The sequence below is a fragment of the Mobula hypostoma genome, chromosome 18, assembly GCF_963921235.1.
Source record: "Mobula hypostoma chromosome 18, sMobHyp1.1, whole genome shotgun sequence".
NCBI classification, from domain to species: Eukaryota; Metazoa; Chordata; class Chondrichthyes; order Myliobatiformes; family Myliobatidae; genus Mobula; species Mobula hypostoma.
In genome coordinates this window covers 13,513,617-13,537,459 of record NC_086114.1, presented here as the reverse complement: position 1 = coordinate 13,537,459, position 23,843 = coordinate 13,513,617, and the positions used below count along the sequence as shown (strand labels likewise).

At 42.8% G+C, this 23,843-nt stretch overlaps 1 protein-coding gene across 1 annotated transcript in view; it reads right to left on the bottom strand.

The window, feature by feature from the left end:
• The window catches only part of ccdc33 (coiled-coil domain containing 33), a 355,995-nt gene that overhangs the window by 137,013 nt on the left and 195,139 nt on the right, over positions 1–23,843 (bottom strand). Inside the window, exons 11-12 of the mRNA XM_063070154.1 lie at positions 21,470–21,603; positions 18,437–18,508 (exon numbers count right to left, since the gene is read on the bottom strand). Of these exons, the coding sequence (XP_062926224.1) occupies positions 18,437–18,508; positions 21,470–21,603 (206 nt within the window). The remainder of the gene's footprint in view (positions 1–18,436; positions 18,509–21,469; positions 21,604–23,843) is intronic.

Here is a 23,843-nt window from a genome sequence, read left to right as displayed (position 1 = left end):
GGCTTGCGAGAATTGAATGACTTCAATTGATTTCGGTAATGTATCTCCATGCACTTCCTCTCCAAGGCAGACAGGGACCGACTCACTCAGCATGCTAATAAGATTTAGCCCCATCATTTCCTGGTAAAGTGGTGTAGCTCCAGTACACTGGCTCGTCTCTAATCAGATTGCTAACAGACAGAGGCTAACGAAGTGGCTGAGCAATAACATCGTCCTCTATGAAAATAGAATTTATCTGTAACAGTGAGCAGCAGACCCTAAGACATAGGAGCAGAATTAGACCTTTTGGCCCATCAGGTCTGCTCCACCATTCCATCATTGCTGCTTTATTATCCCTCTCAGCCCCATTTCTCCCTGTTTTGTCCCTATACCCTTTGAGGAATGAGATCCTCTATTGGTCGAGGTCAACCATGGATAGTGCCTCCTGGCTGTCTAAGTGAAACACAAGCCAGGGCAGTACGATAGAAACATAGAAACATAGAAAATAGGTGCAGGAGTAGGCCATTCGGCCCTTCGAGCCTGCACCGCCATTCAGTATGATCATGGCTGATCATCCAGCTCAGAACCCTGTATCTGCCAGCTCTCCATACCCCCGATCCCTTTAGCCACAAGGGCCATATCTAACTCCCTCTACGATATGGAGAACAAGCTGTCGCCTATGCAGCAGGCTCCCCCTCTCCATGAAGCTGATGAATCGAAAGGAACGGGAGAGTCTGATAAAGTTTGAAACACTGGTGTCGCAGGAGTTGCCAGTCAGCATTGAACTTGACATAGGACTTATACTTTATTGTCGCCAAACAATTGTTACTAGAACATACAATCATCATAGTGATATCTGATTCTGCGCTTCCCGCTCCCTGGATTACAAATCGATAGTAAATATTAAAAATTTAAATTATAAATCAGAAATAGAAAATAGAAAAGGGAAAGTAAGGTAGTGCAAAAAAAAACGAGATGCAGGTCCAGATATTTGGAGGGTACGGCCCAGATCCGGGTCAGGATCCGTTCAGCAGTCTTATCACAGTTGGAAAGAAGCTGTTCCCAAATCTGGCCATATGAGTCTTCAAGCTCCTGAGCCTTCTCCCGGAGGGAAGAGGGACGAAAAGTGTGTTGGCTGGGTGGGTAGTGTCCTTGATTATCCTGACAGCACTGCTCCGACAGCGTGCGGTGTAAAGTGAGTCCACAGACGGAAGATTGGTTTGTGTGATGTGCTGCACCGTGTTCACGATCTTCTGCAGCTTCTTACGGTCTTGGACAGGACAACTTCCATACCAGGTTGTGATGCACCCTAGAAGAACGCTTTCTACAGTGCATCTATAAAAATTAGTGAGGGTTTTAGGGGACAGGCCAAATTTCTTTAGTTTTCTCAGGAAGTAAAGGTGCTGGTGGGCCTTCTTGGCAGTGGTCTCTGTTTGGTTGGACCAAGTCAGGTCATTTGTGATATTGACTCTAAGGAACTTAAAGCTTTTGACCTGTTCCACTTGCGCACCACCGATGTAAATTGTGTCGTGCGGTTCACTACTCCTTCTGAAGTCAACAACCAATTCCTTCGTCTTGCTGACGTTGAGGGATAGGTTATTGTCTTCGCACCATGCCACCAGGTTCTTAATTTCCTCTCTGTACTCAAACTCATCATTACCCTTAGGGAATGACTGCCTTAGGGACTCCAGCTCGAGATTTTTCCTTGGGGTTGGCTCCCGAAGCCTTCCCCATGAGTGGGTATAGCTTCAAGGCAGCGGAGGTTTGAGATCAAAGTTTTCCTTCTCCAAGATAAGCTGCCAACCATGGCTAACAAGCCCCATCACCCTGAAGCGACTAGCTTTAAGGTGCCTGTAAACTGCCTTTGCCCCTTCTGCTATCAGTAGAAATAGCTCCGAAAGGCTTAGTAGGTCAGCCACACATGAATGTCAGGAGATGGACTTGATTGTCAGAGGCTATTGAGATGCACGACTTTGGGAGCATTTAATCACCACTACCTCCCTCGGCTATGACAACCTTAAGGAACCATAACCTTTGACACCCTTACGAATCAAGAACCTATTAACCTCCCTGTTTAAATATATCCAATGACTTGGCCTCTGCAGCCATCTATGGCAATGAATTCCATAGATTCATCACTCTCTGGATGACGAAATTCCTCCTCATCATTGATCTAAAGGGATGTCCTTCTATTCTGAGGCTGTGCCCTGTAGATCTACATTCTTCCCCTAATGGAAACATCCTATCCACGTCCATTTGATCTAGGTCTTTCAATATTCAGTAGGTTTCATTCCACTGAGCTCCAGTGAGTACAAGCAAAGAGTCATCATTAGCCAGTCATGATTTGCTATTTTGAATCAATAAATATCCCATGGAAACAGCTCACTGCTTATCTTTTTTCATAATCATAGTCATTGAGAGATACAGCACAGTGACAGGCCATTCAGCCCATCTAGTCCATGCAGAACCATTTAAATTGCCTGCTCCCAACTACCTGCACTCAGACCATAGCCCTCCATACCTCTACCATCCAATTAGCTATCCAAACTTCTCTTAAGCATTGAAATCAAGTTCACATGAACCATGTGCACTAGCAGCTCATTCCACACTCCCACGACCCTCTGAGTGAAAATGCTTTTCCTCATGTTCCCCTTAAGTTTTTCACCTTTCACCCTTAAGCCATGACCTCTAGTTGTAGTCCCACCCAACATCAGCGGAAAAGGCCTGCTTGCACTCACCCAATCTATACCCTTCATAATTTTGTATACCTCTATCAAATTTCCTCTCAGTCTTCTACATTCCAAGGAATAAAGTCCTAACCTTTCATTTTTTTCTTACTACTCAAGTCCTCCAATTCTGGCAACATCCCTGTAAATTTTCTCTGTACTGTTTCAGCCTTATTTACATTTTTTCTATCAGTAGGTGGCCAAAAATGCACACATTACACTAAATTAGGCCTCACCAATATCTTTGATTTATGAAGGCCAATGTTCAAAAACTTTCTTAACGACCTATCTTCCACTTTCAATAAATTAAGGACCTGTATTCCTGGATCCCTTTATTCTACTGCACTGCTCAGTGCCCTACCGTTCACTGTGTAAGACCTCTCCTGGTTGGTGCTACTGAAGTGCGACACCTCACACTGTCTGCATTAAATTCCATCTGCCAGTTTTCTGCCCACTTTTCCATCTGGTCTGGATCCCACTTCAAGTTCTGATGGTCTTCCTTGCTATCCACTACACCACCAATCTTGGTGTCATCCGCAAATCTGCAGATCCAGTTAACCACATTATCATCTGGATCATTGATATAGATCACAAACAATAACAGACCCAGCACTAATCCCTACAGCACTCTACAAGTCACAGGCCTCCAGTCAGAGATGTAGTCATCTGCTGCCACTCTCTGGCTTCTCCCACAAAGCCAATGTCTAATCCAATTTACTACCTCACCTTGACAGCTGAGCGACTGAATCTTCTTGACCAGCCTCCCATGTGGGACCTGTCAAATGCCTTGCTAAAGTCCATGCATACAACATCCACTACTTTGCCTTAATCCAATTTCTTGGTAACTTCTTCAAGAAAATCTATAAGATTGGGTAGACATTGCCTACCATGCATAAAGCCACACTGACAATCCCTAATCAGTCCCTGTCTATCCAAATACTCATACATCTTGTCCTTTGGAATACCTTCCAATAACTTTCCCACTATTGATGTCAGGCTCACTGGCCTATCACTTTCTGGTTTATTTTTAGAGCCTTACTTAAACTGCAGAACAACATTAGCTATCCCCTAATCCTCCAGTACCTGACCTATTGCTAAGGATGATTTAACTACCTTTGCTAGCGCTCTTGCAATTTCTGCACTCGCCTCCCACAAAGTCTAAGGGAACACCTTGTCAGGCCATGGGGATTTATCCACCCTAATTTGCTTAAAGACACCAAACAGCTTCTTCTTTATAATTTGCATAGGGTCCATGACCTCATTGCTACTTTGCCACACTTCTATAGACTCTGTGTCCATCTCCCAAGTAAATACAGATGCAAAAATTTATTTCAGATTTCCCCCATCTCTTTTGGCTCTATGCTTAAGATCACCATTCTGATCTTCCAGAGGACCAATCTTGTGCCTTGCAATCCTTTTGCTCTTAACATATCTGTACAATCCTTTAGGATTCTCCTTCACCTTGTCTGCAAAGGCAAGCTCATGCCTTCTTTTAGCCTCCCTGATTTCTTTCTTAAGTATTCTCTTTCATTTCTTATACGCCATAAGCACCTAATTTGTTCCTTACTGCCTAGACCTGCTATGTACCTCCTTATTTTTATATCTTTATAACCAGGGCCTCAACATCTCTTGAAAACCAAGATTCCCCAAACCTGTTATCTTTCTCCTTTATTCAGACAGGCACACACAAGCTTTATAGTCTCAAAGTTTCACTTTTGAAGGCCTCCCACTTACCAAGTACATCTCTGCCAGAAAACAACCTGTCCCAATCCACACATGCCAGATCCTTTCTGATACCATCAAAATTGACCTCTCTCCAATTTAGAACCTCAACCTACAGACTAGACCTACTTTTTTCCAATATTTACTTTGAAACTAATGACATAATGATCAATAGATGCAAAATGTTCCCCTACACAAACTTCTTTCACTTGCCGTGTCTTATTCCCAAACAGCAGATCAAGTATTGCACACTCTCTCATTGGGACTTCTATATACTGATTAAGGAAACTTTCCTGAGCACATTTGACTACATCTTCATCTTTCACCTGTGTTAACGTTTTATATCAAGATTCAAATGTGTTAATTACTTACTGTATATGTTGTAAAATAAAGTTCTTCTCTTCCCGGCACATGAAGTATGGTTTCAAATTATAATTATAAGAATATTTACACCTAGCTCCCTAAGCGACTCAGTTAGTACAGAGAGAATTTTGGTAGAAGGTACAATTCTGAAAGGCATGCAATTAACTCTTAGCCCACATATTCTACCCCCACCTAAAAGGATGGAGTACACTTTTGCATTTACCCATAGCCTCACCCAAACAAGTGGAACAATAGGAAAAACACACACTGAATGCTGGAGGAGCTCTGAGTAGCATCCATGGAAAGAAATAAAGAGTCAATGGTTTGGACTGAGAAGGAAGGGGGAAGAAGCCAGATTAAGAATGTGGGGAAAGGAGTAGAAAGCTAGAAGGTGATAGGTGAGACCAGGTGAGGGGGGAAGGTAGGTGGGTTGGGGAAGGGGTTGAAGTGAGAACCTGGGAGGTGATAGGAGAAAAAGGTAAAAGGCTAAAGAAGATGTAATCTGATAGGAGTGGACCATGGGAGAAACGGAGGGAGGTGACAGGCAGGTGAGGAGAAGAGAAGGGGTAAGATAGGAACCAGAAAGGGGAATGGAAAAATAGAGAAGGGGGGTGAAATTACCAGGTTAGAGAAATCAATTTTCAGTATTTAGTTCTGTACATTCACTGGCACAGTGGTGTTGTATTTGCTCCTAAACTGGGCCATTTCAGAGGGCAGTGAAGAGTCAAATGTCATTGGTAGCCCAGTGTCATGTATGGACCAGACCAGATAAGGACGGGTGATTTTGTTCCTGAAATAACCTATCAGGTTCACTAGATTACCCAATACTGAATAACTCCAATAATCTGGCACCTTCAGACCAACAGATATTACAAACTAATTGGATATTCTTCATAGTAATGCCCAAACACACTTCCATCTCACCTCTTTTTTAATGCACTGCAATATATTAAGGCCTATCAGTTAACACAGCACTTTACAATACTGGCTGTAAGATCGGGGTTCAATTCCTGTCACCGTCTGTAAGGAGGTTGTATATTCTCCCCATCACTGCAGAGGTTTCCTCCAGGTGCTCTGGTTTCCTCCCAGATTCCGAAAAAAATATGTACAGTTTAGAGTTAGTGAGTTGTGGGCACGGTAGGTTGGTGCCAGAAGCGTAGCGACATCTGGGGACTGTGCAGCATAATCCTCACTCACTTGATTTGACACAAACGAGGCATTTCATTCTATGTTTCCATGTACAAATAAAACATCTTTAATCTTAAATTTACTGAACCTTCCAGTAAACCTGTTGGATTTAAAGCAAGCAGGAGATATACAAGCACTCTGGACCCCAGTTCCTACTCCACTCCCAGGTTCCTGGCCTTTGGTGGTTTGGACACGGACCTCAGCTCTGGTGTTCACCCTGCTGACGGTCTCGGACTACACGCACTCCAAATTCGGGAATGAGCCATGCGCGAACTGAACAATCAGATGGACAATCAGAGGTTTCCAGATTCAAGATGAAGATGCAAAATTCAGGTTTTGTTTATCACACGTACATGGAATCATACAGTGAAGTGCATCGTTTTAATATATTTATGTACAGTAATAATTTAGAGATACAGTGCAGAACAGCGGCACCGCCCAGCAATCCACCTATATAACCCTTGCCTAATCATTGGACAATTTACAGTGACAAGTAAACCTACTAACCAGTACGCCTTTGGACTGTGGAAAGAAGCTGAGCACCCGGAGGAAACCCATGCATTTATGGAGAAGACGGTCAAATTCCTTGCGGACAGCACTGGAATTGAACTCCGAACACGGACGCCCCGAGCTGTGTTAGTGTCACACCAGCTGCCTCGTTGCCACTGCGCCCCTCTGCAGTAACAACTAACACAACCCACGGACGTGCTGGGGGCAGCTCACAAGTGCCACCATGACATTCTGGCATCAAAACACCATGAACACCATGCTCGGCAGAACGACACAGAGCACAACGAAACAGAACACAACAAGTGACAGAACGACAACAGAAGAAAAAGCCCCATTCCTTCCTCACACACACGCTCCCACTCATATACACAGTTCTCCAGAAACACACACAGAAACCTTCCTGGGGTTTTCCAGATATTGTGAAAGCTTCATGACGGCAGGAATAAATCCCACGAAAAGTGTAGTTGAGTCATGTTCACTGGAACTCTGTCCTTACACTCATATAACTTCTGTGGGATCTTTCTCACGACCAACAGCGCAGTCAAAGGGCAGAGCAGCATTTTTCTCAAGTTAAACTTCAAAGTCATAGAGTCACAGAGACTTACAGTACAGAGTCTCCCAACCCTGCCAACTCATTCATGGTACGTATAGCCCAACAAGCTAGTCCAATCTGCCTACATTTGGCCCACAGCCCTCTAAACAACTCCTATCCACGTATTCACTAACATGGCTCTTAAACAGTGCTAATGTGCCTGCCTCAGGTACTATTTCTGTTGTGTATTTAATATTTCAGTAATATTTGAGTAATCTTGTGTATATAACTCAATATACTGCTTTTGGCGACCGAGAAAGAGGTCGAATCGCTCAGGCAGAGATGGCGCTCAGTACTCGGTGTCGGAGAGCTGATCAGAGCTCGAAGTTTTCGGATGACTCAGAGTCGGATTGTGGTCGGCATGGCAGGGAGAGTTTTTCTTCCCTCTCCCGTCCGCATGAGATGTGGGACATTTCAGAAACTTTGAACTTTACTGTGCTCACGGACTTTCTTCATCAAGTTATGGTATTGTGCACTGTTGTAACTATATGTATAATTATGTGGTTTTGTCAGTTTTTTCAGTCCTGGTTTGTCCTGTGTTTTGTGATATCACACCGGAGGAAATAATGTATCATTTCTCAATGCATGCATTACTAAATGACAATAAAAGGGGACTACGTATCTTCATAATCTAAAATCTAAGTAATATACACAAGAAGGCCAGGAACTGGGGATGAGGAGGAGAAAAAAAAAAATCAGCCATGATTGAATGGCGGAGCAGACTCGATGGGCCAGATGGCCTAATTCTGCTCCTATGCCTTATGGTCTTATGGTCTATATAGATTGATTATGCATTCTTGTTCATTTAAATAATTCATTACAGGTTATATGTACAAAATATAAACTGCATACGTCATTATGCTCCCACGTGACATATGCGCACCTTGCCTAAAGTAAACACAACGTTAGACCCACATTCCCGGTCTCCCATGTCTTCCTTTGAATTAGTTTAATGTTCTGAAGTTAGAAAACATAACAATTTCTACCACTTTATTCCAAGGAAATATCACCCTTTGTTTGAAGAAGCTGCGCTGACATCCTTTTTAAATCTCTCGCCTCTAGATTTAAACCTGTGCCCAACACACACAAAATGTTGGAGGAACTCAGCAGGTCAGGCAGAATCTATGAAGGAGAATGAACAGTTGACATTTTGGACCAAGACCCTTTATCAGGACTGGAAAGAAAGAGAGAAGAAGGAGCCACCAACCTTCATCCGCTCCTTTGTAATGCAGCCAGCAGATCCTCTGTGCTATCCAAGTCTCTACAATCAGTAGAGGACAAGAGCTTCCCTACATTGGCACTGGGTGCGTTTCAACTGAGACCAAGCCCCCAGGACCCCAGATCATGTAAAATGCAACAGTTCATCAGCAGCCTCTGATTACACATATAACTAATGCAGCTGCTCTCCAAGTGCTACAAGCATGTCGCCCTGCAATGGTTTATCTGCTGGCTCTGGCCCGGACTATGATACAACATGTGCTGCCAAGCTTCCTCAATCACTCTTATTCAATTAGCTCATGTCCAAGATACTCCTGTGGGAACATGTGCAGGGAAGGCTGACACATTCTGCTCAACAAAGACATTAATTTTCCCTCTGCCTCGATGTATCCAGCTCATTATACGTTTAACCAACTGCACAGACCTTATAACCTTAAGTTGCTCACTGACGTGCCCCGCCGTGGAACGTTAGCTGCACTGTTTATCATAACTACAAGCATTGCATTAGCATTGGTAATTGGTATCTGGCTCACTGCTGTCACATGTACCAACCAACAGTGAAAAGCTTGGCATCCGGACAGTTCGTCCCATTCATAAGCACATCAAGATCGTAAAAAGAAAACAAAATTCAAAATATAGCATTACAAGAATGCAGAATGATAGTAACATTTTACAGAAGGAAACGGTAAGCAAGTATTTGACTTATTTGCATGGGAAATGTTGCCCTCTCTAAGAGGCATTCTCGGCAGATGTAAAAGATCCCCTGGCACTGGCAACGTTCCTCCATTTATCAAAGGGGTACTTTCCAACAAAACGCTTCATTAGGCAAAGTTTTGTAAATTGAAATGGCCGGGCAAAATAAATTATTGTGGCACTGGGTGATCCAAAGGACAGAGGGTGATACACTATGAACACAAGTAATTCTGCAGATGCTGGAAATCCAGATTACTGCACACAAAATGCTGGAGTAACTCAGTAGGTTAGGCAGCATCTCCGGAGAAGAATAGACATTCCATTTTTCAGGCTGACACCAGTGTGGAGTGATATTCTATTCCTTATGGTGAAAAAAAAGATTTGAAAATCGAAGACTCAATAATGTTACAATAAAAGATTGAACATACAGGTTCTAACTCTCTAGACCAGCATTCTGTGGTTTAGCCACTACTATGGCCTGACGTGTTTTGAATCTAGAGTGCAGATCTATAACTAATGAACTAATTCTAACTAAGATCTGAGATCTGAAATTAATTAAGATTGGTACTAATTTGTACTTAATTAACCTACCAGTGCAACTTTTGTGATTTTAGCAAACAGCATTTCTGCCACAATGGAAATCCTGGATTATGGACTTTTCTCAGAGCCTGCTAGCTTCCATTTCCCACAACTATTCCTCCATACTTAAAAAGCACAATTCTCCTACTCTGAGGATGATGATTAAGGGCTAACATATCAGGAGTGTTTGATGACACTGGGCCTGTACTGGAAGTTTAGAAGAATGACGGCGAACTCACTGAAACCTATTGAAAGGCCTAGATAGAGTGGATGGGGAGATGTTGTTTTCTATAGTTGGAAGGTCTCAGAATTGAGGAACATTCATTTAGAACAGAGATGAGAAGGCATTTCTTTAACCAGAGGGTGGAGAATCTGTGGAATTCATTGCCACAGACAGCTACAGATGCCAAGTCATTGGGTATATTTAAAGCAGAGGTTGATAGGTCCTTGATTAGTAAGGGCATCAAAAGTAGGAAGGTAGGAGAATGGAGTTGAGAGGGATAATAAATCAGCCATGATAGTATGGCCTAATTCTGCTCCTATGTCTTATGATCTTATCATTAGTGGACAGTTTCTGTGATCCAAAACTTCCAGACAGTAAAGTGCTTGTAAGTTGAAAACAACCTGTACGGGAAATGATCGCCAGTTCCTGGCCAAAGTTTATCCCTCAATAAACTCTTCTTAGTAAATGTGCAGAATTTAACTGTACATAAATCGTTTGCTGCCTTTCACTGAGGGTTAATCTTTTGGAATGTGATGAAGGGAATGGGGAAGCTACTAAATAAACATGGGTCCTTCAAGTTTCTTTCATTCTTGAGATCACTGGCAAAGTTGGCATTTACTGAACAAACCATAAAAGTATGGTGATAAGCAGCCTTTCTGAGATGCTGCAATCCTTGTAATGCAATGTTGTCTAATAGAATTATACTGTATAAGAAGAATTAAACGTTTTACTTTTTTGTTATAATAAAATTCCATAAAATGTGACTAATTATTAAGTTTGAAAGGGACAGAAGAGGCTGATTAAGAATTAGTGATTAAATGCCACAACTTCCAAATACGTTCTGCACTACGGAAAGAACACATGTGAACTAAGTTCCAGGAGAGAATGAAAGGGATGTCATTTTAGCTACTCAGCTCCAGATTTCTTGTAAAAACATCTGATCTCTCCACAGTCCCAAAACATTGTGGAGCTGATAGAGTATTAGGAAATTCAGTCACTACTGAGGAGCAAGAATTGTGAAGCCATTCTTCTACAGTAAGTTCCCATATGATAAAGACCGGTTTAAGTGATTCACAGAGGGTTAAATATTTTGCTTTAAACAGTTTGTTGGCTGTCAGCCTTTGTGTACAGTGTTTCATGGATTCTATCGTATTTCTTTGTTCTATCATAAATGTTTGCAAGAATATGAATCCCTGGGGAGTATTTGGTGACATATACATCCTTTGACAATAAATTTACTTTGAACTTTTGAGTGCAGTCAGACAATGAAGTGCAAGGTCATAATGAGGTAGACTGTGAAATGAAGAGTCCAACTTGTCATACTGGATAACTATTTAATAGCCTTATAACAGTAGGATATAGTAGCTGTCCTTGAGCTGTAAGACCATAAGACATAGGAGCAAAATTAGGCCATTTGGCCTATTGAGTCTGCTCCTCAAATTATTATCCTTCTCAGATACATTCTCCTGCCTTTTCCCCATAACTTTTGATGTTCTTACTAATCAAGAACCTATAAACCTCTACTTTAAATATACCCAATGATGTGGCCTCCACATCTGTGGCAATGAATTACACAGTTTCACCATCTTTGGCTAAAGAATTTTTTCCTCATCTCTGTTCTAAATAAACATCCTTCTATTCTGAGGTGGTGCCCTCTGGTCCTAGACTCTCCACTACAGGAAATATCCTCTCCACATATACTCTATCTAGGCCTTTCAATATTCCATAGGTTTCAATGAGATTCTACTCATTCTTCTAAACTTCAGTGAGTATAGGGATAGAGTCATCAAATGCTCCTCATACTGTATTCCTGGGATCATTCTTGTGAATCTCTTCTGGACCCTCTCCAATGCACATCCTTTCTTAGATAAGGAGCCCAAGACTGCTCACGATGCTCCAAGTGCGGCCTGAGGCTGGTGAAACACACTTTTAGGCTGTTGCAGCTTTTGCCCAATGTAAGAGAGGAGAGGAGAGTATATTCAAGGTGGGTGGGGTCTTTGATTATACTGGCTGCTTTACTGAGACAGCAAAAAGTGTTGTCAGAGACAAGTATAATCATCCAGAATAGTGAGGTTATGAGTATGGAAACACAATTACCCAATAACCATACAAGCCCTGTAAACACTGACAGATTTACAGTAAATCCTTCCATAAACCATACTGCCCTGTTAAACCCCATGCTTTCAACATAACCAACAGCGGATTACAAATCTGAGCACACAGTCACCTTCACTTACAGTTCATCTGAAAGGAAGTACGTTGTGCATCATTTTTTTCTTAAATCAGAACTTTTCCAACCTGCAGAAATTTTGCACTGAATGTCAGTGGGAGGTGGCTTCGCAGTAATAGGGCTTCTGTATCAATGTCCCCTTCTCAACTCTCCCCATCTCTTCACTTCACATTTCAAGGCTCAGAATGATAAATGTGGAAGGGTCCTTAACCATTATCACCTCAGATCACCCCCCTGGGAGCTGCTTTGAAATATGGCCTGGAACAGATGACACTGTTATTAGTGAACTTCCATCAGGCTCAGACCCTGAGCTTTAACCTTTTGTTATTCAACGTCCTTGGATCTGATTTCCCACCTGATACACCTCATGAGAGCCCCAGCAGCTCAGGAAAAAGATAGCGTTTCTTCCTGCCACGTACAAAACTGGGAAGGAGGAAGGAGAGGCTGGCTGGCCCAGAACTCGCCCTCCCCAAGAGCTTGCCACCTCTATTGCCAACAGCCCCACATAAAATGAAAACAGTGATCATCCATTCACAAACAAGAGAAAATCTGCAGATGCTGGAAATCCAAGCAACACACACAAAATGCTGAAGGAACTCAGCAGGCCAGGCGGCATCTATGGAAAAGACTACAGTCAATGTTTCGGACAAGATCCTTCAGCAGAACAAAGAAATTTGGAGAAACAAGAAATTAACCTCTTTTGAATATAATGCATTTAATTGCATAACAACATTGGAGGTTTGCAATAAGTCAACTAAGTTAAAAATGTTTTGTTGATGATTTTCATTTGTACTCAGCGTCTGGGGCTTCTCACTTAGGTGTCCAACAATAATCAGCCAGTACTGATCGATTCCAGTTGCCTTGATACCATTTCTCCATGACTGCATTATCCTTTCACCATCTCATCACTGACAGTGCCAAGATTTGCAAGGAAGAAGTCTAAATGGGGATGCAGAAAATGAATCTTTGGGGACATGTTGCACTTCATGGTTTTGTGTGCTTGAAGCATGTTTTCAATCAGCTGCATTGTAGTTTGGTGCTTGTAGTTGCCAAGAAAATTTTCAACATCTTTAAATGCCTTCCATGCGATTTTCTCAGTCCCACTACATATTCTTCAAATCCCCTGCCACTGATGACCTGTTTGAGTTGTGGACCAACTATTATAAAAACATAGAAACATAGAAAATAGGTGCAGGAGTAGGCCATTCGGCCCTTCGAGCCTGCACCGCCATTTATTATGATCATGGCTGATCATCCAACTCAGAACCCTGCCCCAGCCTTCCCTCCATACCCCCTGACCCCTGTAGCCACAAGGGTCATATCTAACTCCCTCTTAAACATAGCCAATGAACTGGCCTCAACAGTTTCCTGTAGCAGAGAATTCCACAGATTCACCACTCTCTGTGTGAAGAAGTTTTTCCTAATCTCGGTCCTAAAAGGCTTCCCCTCTATCCTCAAACTGTGACCCCTCGTTCTGGACTTCCCCAACATCGGGAACAATCTTCTTGCATCTAGCCTGTCCAATCCCTTTAGGATCTTATACGTTTCAATCAGATCCCCCCTCAATCTTCTAAATTCCAACGAGTACAAGCCCAGTTCATCCAGTCTTTCTTCATATGAAAGTCCTGCCATCCCAGGAATCAATCTGGTGAACCTTCTTTGTACTCCCTCTATGGCAAAGATGTCTTTCCTCAGATTAGGGGACCAAAACTGCACACAAAACTGCCTTCCTTAATCTTGGCATCAATTATTCTGGCTTGAATTGTGAATTGATATAACAAATATAGGCAATTTCAAAAAAATGGTACGTCATAAGGAAATTTCATGGTGAGTTTCATGATCAGCAGCCCAAAATCCGTAAGATACACCCAAAGATATCCAGGAAGCAAAATTTTTGTTGTCCAGTGTAATTCATTATAGGTTATATGTACACATACGTGAATTGCTTACGTCATCACGCTACCACATGATACGTGCACACTTCGCTAAAAGTAAACTCAAAGTTAGACCCACATTTTCACACTCCTGTGTCTTCTGTTTTGAAGTTATAAAACATAATGATCCAAACTCCCCTTCCCCACCAGAACTGGTATTTTATTCTGCAACAAGTTCCACGACAATTTATTAGGAGACAAAGAGTTCTGGGATGTTTAATCCCTCACTTCAGTGTCTCATCCTGGTGCAGGAAAATCAGAAGCAAGAGTGTAAAGAGTACAAATTTCAGGTTGTATACTGTATACATTGATATTAAACGAACCTCTGAACCTTTAAAGTTCTTTATGAATATATACAAGGAACCTCAAAGCTGATCGGGCAGCTCACAGAGCACATCGGGCAGAATTGAACCCTGATCACTGGTGCTGTAAAGCTTGTGCTAACCATGCTGCCCCATTATTATTATTCATCCCGTACCACCCATGAGAACGATGGCAGTAAGCGGCCTTCTGAAACCACTGCCATGATTGCCACGTAATACTGGGCTAGGTTTTGGAATGGAGGTGGACTCATTAGGAAACCAAATAAATGCGTGAAGGCAAGAAGTTGTTGTAAAGATAAGAGGAAAATAATTGGGAATGGGACCAAATGGATTGATGCTCAAAGGATTCAGTGGACAGAATGGCCTTCTATAGTATTATATGTTCTACAAAGCTGTCCTTTCCCATCTTTGCTCTTTGTGGAGTCTTGCAGGCAAGAAACACAATAATCCATTTTATGAAGCCTTTGAAGATTTTTTTTTACAATGTTATAAGGCATTGTCCGATATGAGTCTATTATTACCTCATTGGATGTCTTTTAAACTGCTATTCCGTAGACCTTCTGTCTGAAGGAATGGGGCTGGTAACATGCAAGATGTCCTAACGTTATGCAAAACCTGCTGGGGACAGCTGTGCTGATTAGCTCAGAATTTAATAAGGAATTTTGAAACAGTGGCCATTGCATATATTAAATTACACGCATGAACCTGATCATAAAAGATACAAATTACTGTCCTATAAAACAGCACCATTACAATCATCCAAAAATAAATACCTCACTAGTTTAGTGCTTGGCTGAAGCTGTTAATTTAGTTTGGCAAGCAACAGTAATAAAACGAATTAATTCAAGGCTAAGTTAGGCCCTTGTGAATAATGTATCACAGACACAGTCTCTCGATTCGACCCATGGGCAATTACTCGTAAGTACCACCAATGTGGGCTCCTCAGCAACCAATCCCCAAGGCGCCTCCAGAATATCAATAAAATCTCCATATCATTATGCTTTAGCCTGACTCATATCAATGCTTAGTATTTTACCACAAGGGCACCCTAAAATGAAAAGGAGTTCAGCAAAAGAATGGAGCTTCTTATTAGAAAATGAAGTGCAAGTCCTGCTAACACATCAGATAGTTAATATAAAACTGTTTTCTTAGCAATGATGCTGACAGACCACTCACAATAAGGAAGAAGAAGGGATTTCTGATAATCTCTTCTATGCTCCCCCTCTGCAGTGTAATTTCAAAGCATGTAGTGTCCAATAAGTGTTATTAAGATATTCCACTATTGACTATTGGTTTCTCTTGTTGTTCCGAAGGCTTCATTTTAAAATTCTCGTCCTTGTTTTCAAATCTCTCCACATCCTCACTCACTCCTGACCTCCCTGACCTCTTCCTGTTCTATAATCCTCCGAGATCACTGTCCACTTCCAACACTGCATCCTGATTGCCTCCAAATTTAATTGCTGCACTGTTGGCAGCCGTGCCTTCAGCTATCAAGGCCCTGGACACTCTTCCTATACCTCTCTCCTGTAAGATATGCATCAACAGCCCAGACTTTGCCCCATCTTTAATGTGAACATTTTCTGATTGATGATGTCTCTGTGATGTACCTAGGGATGATTTTGTTTCGCTCAATGTGCTAAGTAAATTGAAATTATTGTTATCTCTCCTCATTTCCCATCACAATGTTAATTCATCACCACAGATTTCCCTCCAACATGGTCAGCCTTTCATTCTTCCACTTAATGTAGGTCAACATGACAAATGGGAAATGGGATACAGTGACAGAGTGCCTCTGTTAATGGACCAGCAATCCAAAAGCCTTGAATAATAACATGTACACTCGGATTCAAACCTCACCATCGTAACTAGTGAATTTAAGTTCATTTGGTTCGATCAATCTGGAACATAGAGCTAAAATTAATAACAGTGAGAATGATACTGGCTTATCATAGAAGCCATGGGATTCATGGATGGCCTTCGAGACACACTCAGTGCTTTATTTATTAGCTACCTCCTGTACCTAATAAAGTGGCCACAGAATATATGTTCGTGTCTTCTGTTGCTGTAGCCCATTCTTATCCAGGTTTGATGTGTTGTGGGTTCAGAGATGCTCTTCTGCACACTACTCAAGTAATGTGTGGTACAGTAATTTGAGTTACTGTCACCTTCCTGTCAGCTTGAACCAATCTGGCCATTGTCCTCTGATCTCTCTGATCAACAAGGCATTTTCATACAAAGAAATGCCACTCACTGGGTATTTTTTGTTTGACACACCATTCTCGGTAAACTCTAGGAACTGTTGTGCATGAAGGTCCCAGGAGATCAGCAGTTTCTGAGAAACTCAAACCACCCTATCTGCCAACAACAATCATTCTACGGGCCTTCAAGATACACTCAGCGGCCACTTTATTAGGTACCTCCTGTAATAGTCACTCGTGTTTACAGGGAATGGTACAAAGATCAAAAACATCCAGTGAGCAGTAATTCTGAGGGCTGTGGAATTCACTGAGAGAGGTCAGAGGAACAGCCAGACTGGCTCAAGCTGACAAAAACGCAACGGTAACTCAAACAACCACATATTACAACGGTGGTGTGCAGAAGAGCATCTCTAAATGCACAACACTTCAACATGCTTTGAAGTGGATGGGCTACAGCAGCAGAAGACCACAATCATATACTCAGTGGCCACTTTATTAGGTACAGAAAGTACAGTATGTCATAAAGAGGCCACTGAGCATACATTGCACTTCTTGTTCTTCCTTCCAAAACACATCACCTCGTTAGATTACTTCGTTAGTTCACTGTCTTATACACCAGTATGCAATGTGATTCCTTGAAGCTCACTGAGTAAATGGTGTTCATGGTAATAATATAGTAGATCAATAAATATAATGATGAGCACAAAACTGCAGCCTGGGGCACAGAATGTAGTGCAGTCTGAAGTAAAACTACTAAAATTGCAATCAAACTTAAACTTCATCTGCCATGCATCTGCCCAAGTCACCAGCTGTTGATATCCTCTGTAGCCTAGCATTGGAGGGTTATGGGTGTACTGTCAGATCAGATTGATTGCGAGAACATGACAAGTATGCATGTAGCTATTCAATTGTGCAGTCAATTGATTGGGTCTCATACATGTGGCGGGCTCTCTCTCTTTTGAGCGTGGGTTTTCAATTGCACATGTTTTCGTCTCGGTGCACCCACTTCATCACTCCCACGCTGTAGGTTGCCTAGTGTGTATATTACCAACATGACAGTGAAAGTGCTACTCCATTGTCGTGCTTGCTCTGTGTAATGGGCTGTGCAGCAGGCAGTGTTCAGATTGACCCATACTCAACTTCTGCCATCAGATTTCTAAACAGTCCATGAACCCCGTCCTCTTTTGCACTTACTGATTTATTTATTTTTAATTGTAATTTATACATTATAAACATTAGTTTATATCTTGCACTGCACTGTTTAGGGGAAATGTCAAAGGTAGGTTTTGTACACAGAGAGGGATAAGTACTGAAGTGATGGTAAAGGCTGATACATTAGGGAGACTCAAAAGATTTTTAGATAGGCACATGGATGAAAGAAAAATGGAAGGTTATTGACAATGTTGGAGGGTAAAGTTAGATTCATCTTAGAGTCGCTTAAAGTAATGGGAAGTTAACAAATTTCACGACATAATGCCGGTGATAATAAACCTGATTCTGATTCTGAACGTCATGGGCCAAAGGGCCTGTGCTGTGCTGCTCTGCTCGATGTTTTGCGTTAACGAAGGAGAGGTTGTGAGATAAGATTTCAGCAGCAGCTATATCTGTATTTATGTCACATTTTCAGCACAGTGAAAATATCCTCAGGCACTTCACAAAAACGTCGGAAAGAATTTGGCTGCCAGCTAACAGGAAGAATTAGAGGTGATTTTTAAGGGACTTTTAAAGGAAAAGAGACAGGCAGGATGGGATCCCAGACCTTAGGGTCTGAGCATCTAAATCAATGATTCCCAACCTTTTTTATGCCATGGCCCAATACCATTAAGCAAGGGGTCTTGGACCCCCAGTTGGAAAACCCTGCTCTAAAGGCACACCTGTTAGTCATGAAGTGAAAGCAGCTGGAGATGGAACCAAACTCAACCATCTGTTCATACAACAAAACATCTGTTCCATCTTACCTCAGAGCCAATGAGGCGGAGGACAAGCCCCACAGTTGGGGTGGTGATGGACGTTGTCCTCAGGTTGGTTCCCTGTGGAGAGTCAGCAAATATACAATGATTACCTGGACTGTGAAGTAAGTGTCCCAGCAAGACAGAGCAGGTATGTAGTAACAAAGGCGATGGATAGCTCTGGTGGAATTGGGATGGAAGCTTCAAGGAAAATCCTAAAGTTCTGTACTTTCCCGATATGATCCTTGATTGCAGGAAGCATTGCTCTTCAGGTAGTATCAAGGAAGAATTTACTTCTCGAAAGCTTTTCTCTGAAACCACTTCAGAGTTTTGACTGTGTTGCATGAACTGCACTGACAAGTTATTCTGCGTTAGTGGAGAGAGGAATGTGGTCCAAGTCTTCCAGAAAATTCCCTGGCCAAGGGGATACAGTATGTGCCAAGGTGTGCTGTGAACAGGAGGGAAATGTTACTGACAGAGATATCTGTCTGCCTCAGGTACGGAGACTCACCTGTGTCTGGTGCACACCTGGTTGAATGGCTGGTTATATTCCTTGGCAGAGTAGTTCAGGACAATTTAGAACTCTCTTTGCTCTTTAGGAAAGATTTTTCAAGTGATGAAAGGCTTTGACATGACGCACTAAGATAGTGCGTCATGTCAAAGCCTATGGAAGAGCAGAACAAGAGGGCATCTGCAATAGCTGGCCCCTAAACAGGAATTCACAAGAAACTTCTTTAAACATAGAAGAATACAACACAGAAGCAGGCCCCTCAACCCACCATGTCTGTGCTGACTAATTTACTGTAAACTAATCCTGGACATGGTCAATATACCTCACTTCCCTGCTTCTCATGCATCCATCTAAATCCATCCCAAATGTCACTGTTGTACCTGCTTCCACTACCTTCCTCTGGCAGCACAAACCAGGAGTTGCCCATGCAGCCCATACCAGGAGCGTACCACTGCCTATCTAAAAAGTCTTTTCCTGCAAATTTCTTTTAAACTTCCCACCCTCACCTTAAACCTGTCCCCTCTAGTGTTTGACAGTTCCACCTTGAGGAGAAAAAAAACTATCTATTCTCTCATAATTTTATGTAATTTAATAGGTCACCAAACCCCCCCCCACCCAGCCTCAAACTCTCCAGAGAAAACCACCCAAGTTTGTCCAACTTCTCATCATAGCTGGTATAGTCCAAACCTATGTACAAATGTGGAACTCCGGACGGGTGAATGGAAGTGCGGATGGAGCAAGCAAATGAGAGAGGGGGGAGTGGAGGACTACACTGGCAGCATTAGAGAAGGACAGATGAGAGGAGGCTCTGGTGGAGCCGAGACATCATAATGGAATGGGTGGGCTGATTGCCTTCTGTACCATATTCCATGTGAATTTCTCTATATGAATTCTTCTCATTGAGGCTGTGTACCAGTGTGACATCTAAATATCAACATTTTCTCTCCCACCTTGACATTGCCAATAGGCATTCTGTACCAAGCAGTCTTCTACCTTCCTTAAGCAGCCAGGTTTCAGATCAGCGGCTCAAGGAACTCTTTATTCCTAATTCTTCACTCCCCAAAGGATTTGGAACGGGACGGATGGGTTGAGGGGCATCCAACAAACCCCAACCCTCCCCATTCATAGACCTTATACTATGAATGGTAAGGCACGAGGGAATGGAACAGAGAGTCTTAGGAGTACAAGTGGAAAGTTTGTTTGTTTAAAGAATATGATGAATTAAAAATATGATCTGAACTGAAAATATACTATGAATGATAGGGCACTCAGGAGTGCAATGGAACAGAGTAGCCTAGGGTACTATGTCTGTAATTTATTGAAAGCATCACATATAGACAGGGTGGTGAAAAGGGCATTAAGCACGCTGGTTTTCATCAGTCAGGGCATTGACAATGGGATTTGGGACATTATGCTGCAGTTTTACAAGTCGTTGGCAAGGCCACACGGAGTACTGTGTATAGTTTTAGTCAACCTGTTATGGGAAAGATGTGGTTAAACTGGGAAGAAAGGAGATCGATGAGGATTTTGCCAGGACTAGACGACCTGATTTATAGGGAGAGGTAGGCCAGGTTAGGTCTTTCTTACTTGAGCCACATAGATGTGTAAAATTCTGAGAGGCATAGATAAGGAGGATGGCAACAGTCTTTTCCTCATGGTAGTGGAATGCAAAACTACAGGGTGTAGGTTTAGGGTGAGGTGGGAAGGGAGCTGAGGGGCTAATGACAGGTGGTGAGTATGTGGAAGCAGAGGAACTGGTTGAGACAGGTACAGTACAATCTTATCATTTAAGAAGCATTTGGATGGTTACAGGAAGGGGTGAGGCTTGGAAGGATATTGGATGAACGTAGGAAACTGGGACTCGCTGGGTGAGCACTGTGGTCGCCAAGAACTGGTTGGGCTGAAAGACCTGTATCCAAGCTGTATTGCCCAACAATTATATAACATGTCATCCCTGAGCTGGATGGTCACGGCACATCAGGGAATCATGTTCAAGCAAGACAGGACCAAGCTGCAGTACGGTTCCGTAGGGTTGTGTAGCGATTAGCATAATGCTCTTTAGCACTGGCTATAATATCAGGATTCGATTCCCAGTGACCACGTGGGTCCCCAGTGGGCGCCTAACATATGGTTAGGACTGGTGAGTCGTGGGCATGCTACATTGGCACCAGAAGTGTGGTGACACTTGCAGGCTGCCCCAGCATGATCCTCGCAGATTTGTTTTGATACCCACAACACATTTCAGGTTACATCTTGCTGTTGGTGTTGTTGTTCCTTTTCATGCCCTGTGGCATACTGGGCATCATTTTTTTGCTGCTTCCGTACCCTTTGACTGTCTTTTTATGAGGCCGAGTCACTAGCTTGCCACTCAACCCAGCATGGATGGAAAGCGTGCAAGGAGCTGGCCAGATTCAAACCTGGGACAATTCGCCTCAAAGTCCGGTGCTGATGCCACGACACCACTGGCTGGCGGATGTTTTGATGTACAGGTGACAAATAGAACTAATCCTTTAAACTGTAAAGAGGCTTACCTGCACGGGAAGGCCATCCACCCTCAGCCCACAGCCACCGTTCTCCGTCATCAGCCTGTGGTAGACGTCCTGGCCCAGAGGCACACCCGAGAACCCCACGGGACTCTGGTTGAACCAGCTTACAGTGTTCATCACTGGTGATGAAAAAGGAGCAGGAAGCTGCGTTATTCACCCCCTCAGTCTGTAGCAACCGGTCACTCAGGCCCTCAAGCCCAACCCACATTCAACACATCAACCCAGAACCCAGAACCATTCAAAACACCAACAACATAGCTGCATACTACTGAGTACCCCTCTCCAAACAAAGCCCATCCAATTTTTGTACCATTATCTTCCACTGCTGTTTGCTGGAGCTTGTACATTCTCTCCATGACTGGGCAGGTTTCCTCCGGGTGCTCTGGTCTCCTCCCACTTTCCAGAGACATATGGGTTAGTGGGTTAATTGGTCACATGGGTGCAACTGCCAGCATGAGCTCACTGGGCCAGAAGGGCCGATTACCATGCTGTATCTCTAAAATATAAAGAATTATAAACTCCACTAGTCACCTTCAGAAAGACAGTCCCAGAGTTTGACTGCCCTTTATCCCTGAGTAAACCAGATTAAAGCCCCAGGCTCTGGACCCTTGCTCACTACCTGCCTACCTCTCTCATCATCTGGGGAATAATTTTACAGATTATTAGTTCATGCTCCAGGGAAACTCCAGGATTTTATTTGCTTCTACATTGTGCTTCCTGAATCAGAAGGCAAGTGCCATAAGGAGAGGTTGGACAAAGTTGGGTTGTTTTCTCTGCAGCGGTGGAGACTGTGGAAAGGTCAGATGGAATTTTATCAGGTTATGAGGAGCATGGACAGAATAGACAGGCAGATCTTTCTCCCAGAGTCAAACTGTCTAATACCCGAGGGCACGAATTTAAACTGAGAGGGTATAAATCCACCGGAGATGTGTGGGGTAAATTTTACTTACACAGGGAGTGATGGATGACTGAAATGCACTGCTAGGGGTGGTTCTGAAGGCAGATACAACAGAGGTGTCCAAGGGGTTCTTGGATAGGTACACAAATGTGCAGAGAATGGGGGGATATGGACCTTGTGTAGGCAGAAAGGATTAGCTTAGTGGACTTTGAATTACTATTCAATTAGCTTGGCAGAATATCATGGGCCAGAGGGCCTTTTCTTGTGCTATACCTCTCTGCGTTCTAAGTTCCAATGTGACAGTGACACTATAACTGCCTATTATGGCTCAGTATAGGATCTTCGCCAGCTTACAAAAACCTGACGACTACAGTCCAGAAAGTGCATCTTTTATATTTGGTTATAACCAAACTAACCAGTACATTTGTGTTGGCATGTGGCCAAGTGGTTAAGGTGTTAGTCTAGTGATTTGAAGGTCGCTAGTTTGAGCCTTGGCTGATGCAGTGTGTGTGTCCTTGAGCAAGGCACTTAACTACACATTGCTCTGCAATGACACCGGTGCCAAGCTGTATGGGTCCTAATGCTCTTCCCTTGGATAACATTGGTGGCAAGGAGAGGGGAGACTTGTAGCTGGTCTTCCATACAACCTTGCCCAGGCCTGTGCCCTGGAAACTTTCCAAGGCGCAAATCCATGGCCTCATGAGACTAACAGATGCCTATAACCAATATATTCCAGAAGGACAGCTGAAACGTTAACAAGTATAAATAATGGATTGTGCCCCACTCCACCTCTCACCCAAACCAACACAACATCTTCCTGTCACCCCCATCCCTTTATCGCACATTCCTCCTTTATGATTCCCTCTTTACTCTCTGCAGAATGAAAACTAATCTGACACTGGACAAGATTTGCTGCCTTAGAGGTTCCAAACACAATCTCACCCACCATCTCAGAGAGGAGAAAGAAGAGACTGAGCCTCAACGTCTTAGGAACAGCTTTTTACCCTCAGCCATCAGATTTCTGAATGGTCCATGAAACCATGAACACTATCTCACTAATTTTGCTCTTTTTTTGCACTATTTATTTAAGCTAATTTATAATGTATATATTTTATTGCATAGTATATTTGATGTATTGAACTGAACTGCTGCCACAAAACAACAAATGTCACGACATATGTTAGTGATAATATAAATGATTCCGTGTCTGATTCCTCTTCAAATGGGGCAGATGTGCTCTAGTGGAGCTGGTTAAAGAAGAACAATATTTTGCAAATTAAATCTCTTCTTTAGATCCCACCCACCAATGCAATAGATGTGGAGGAACATTGCCCTTCTTTCATTTCACATGGGTCAAGATTCTCAGGCAATAAGAGATGATTAATACATGGAGTAAATGCTACATCACAACACCAGAGCCCAGGGTTCAATTCTGAACCCAGAACCTGAGTGTTAGGTGGC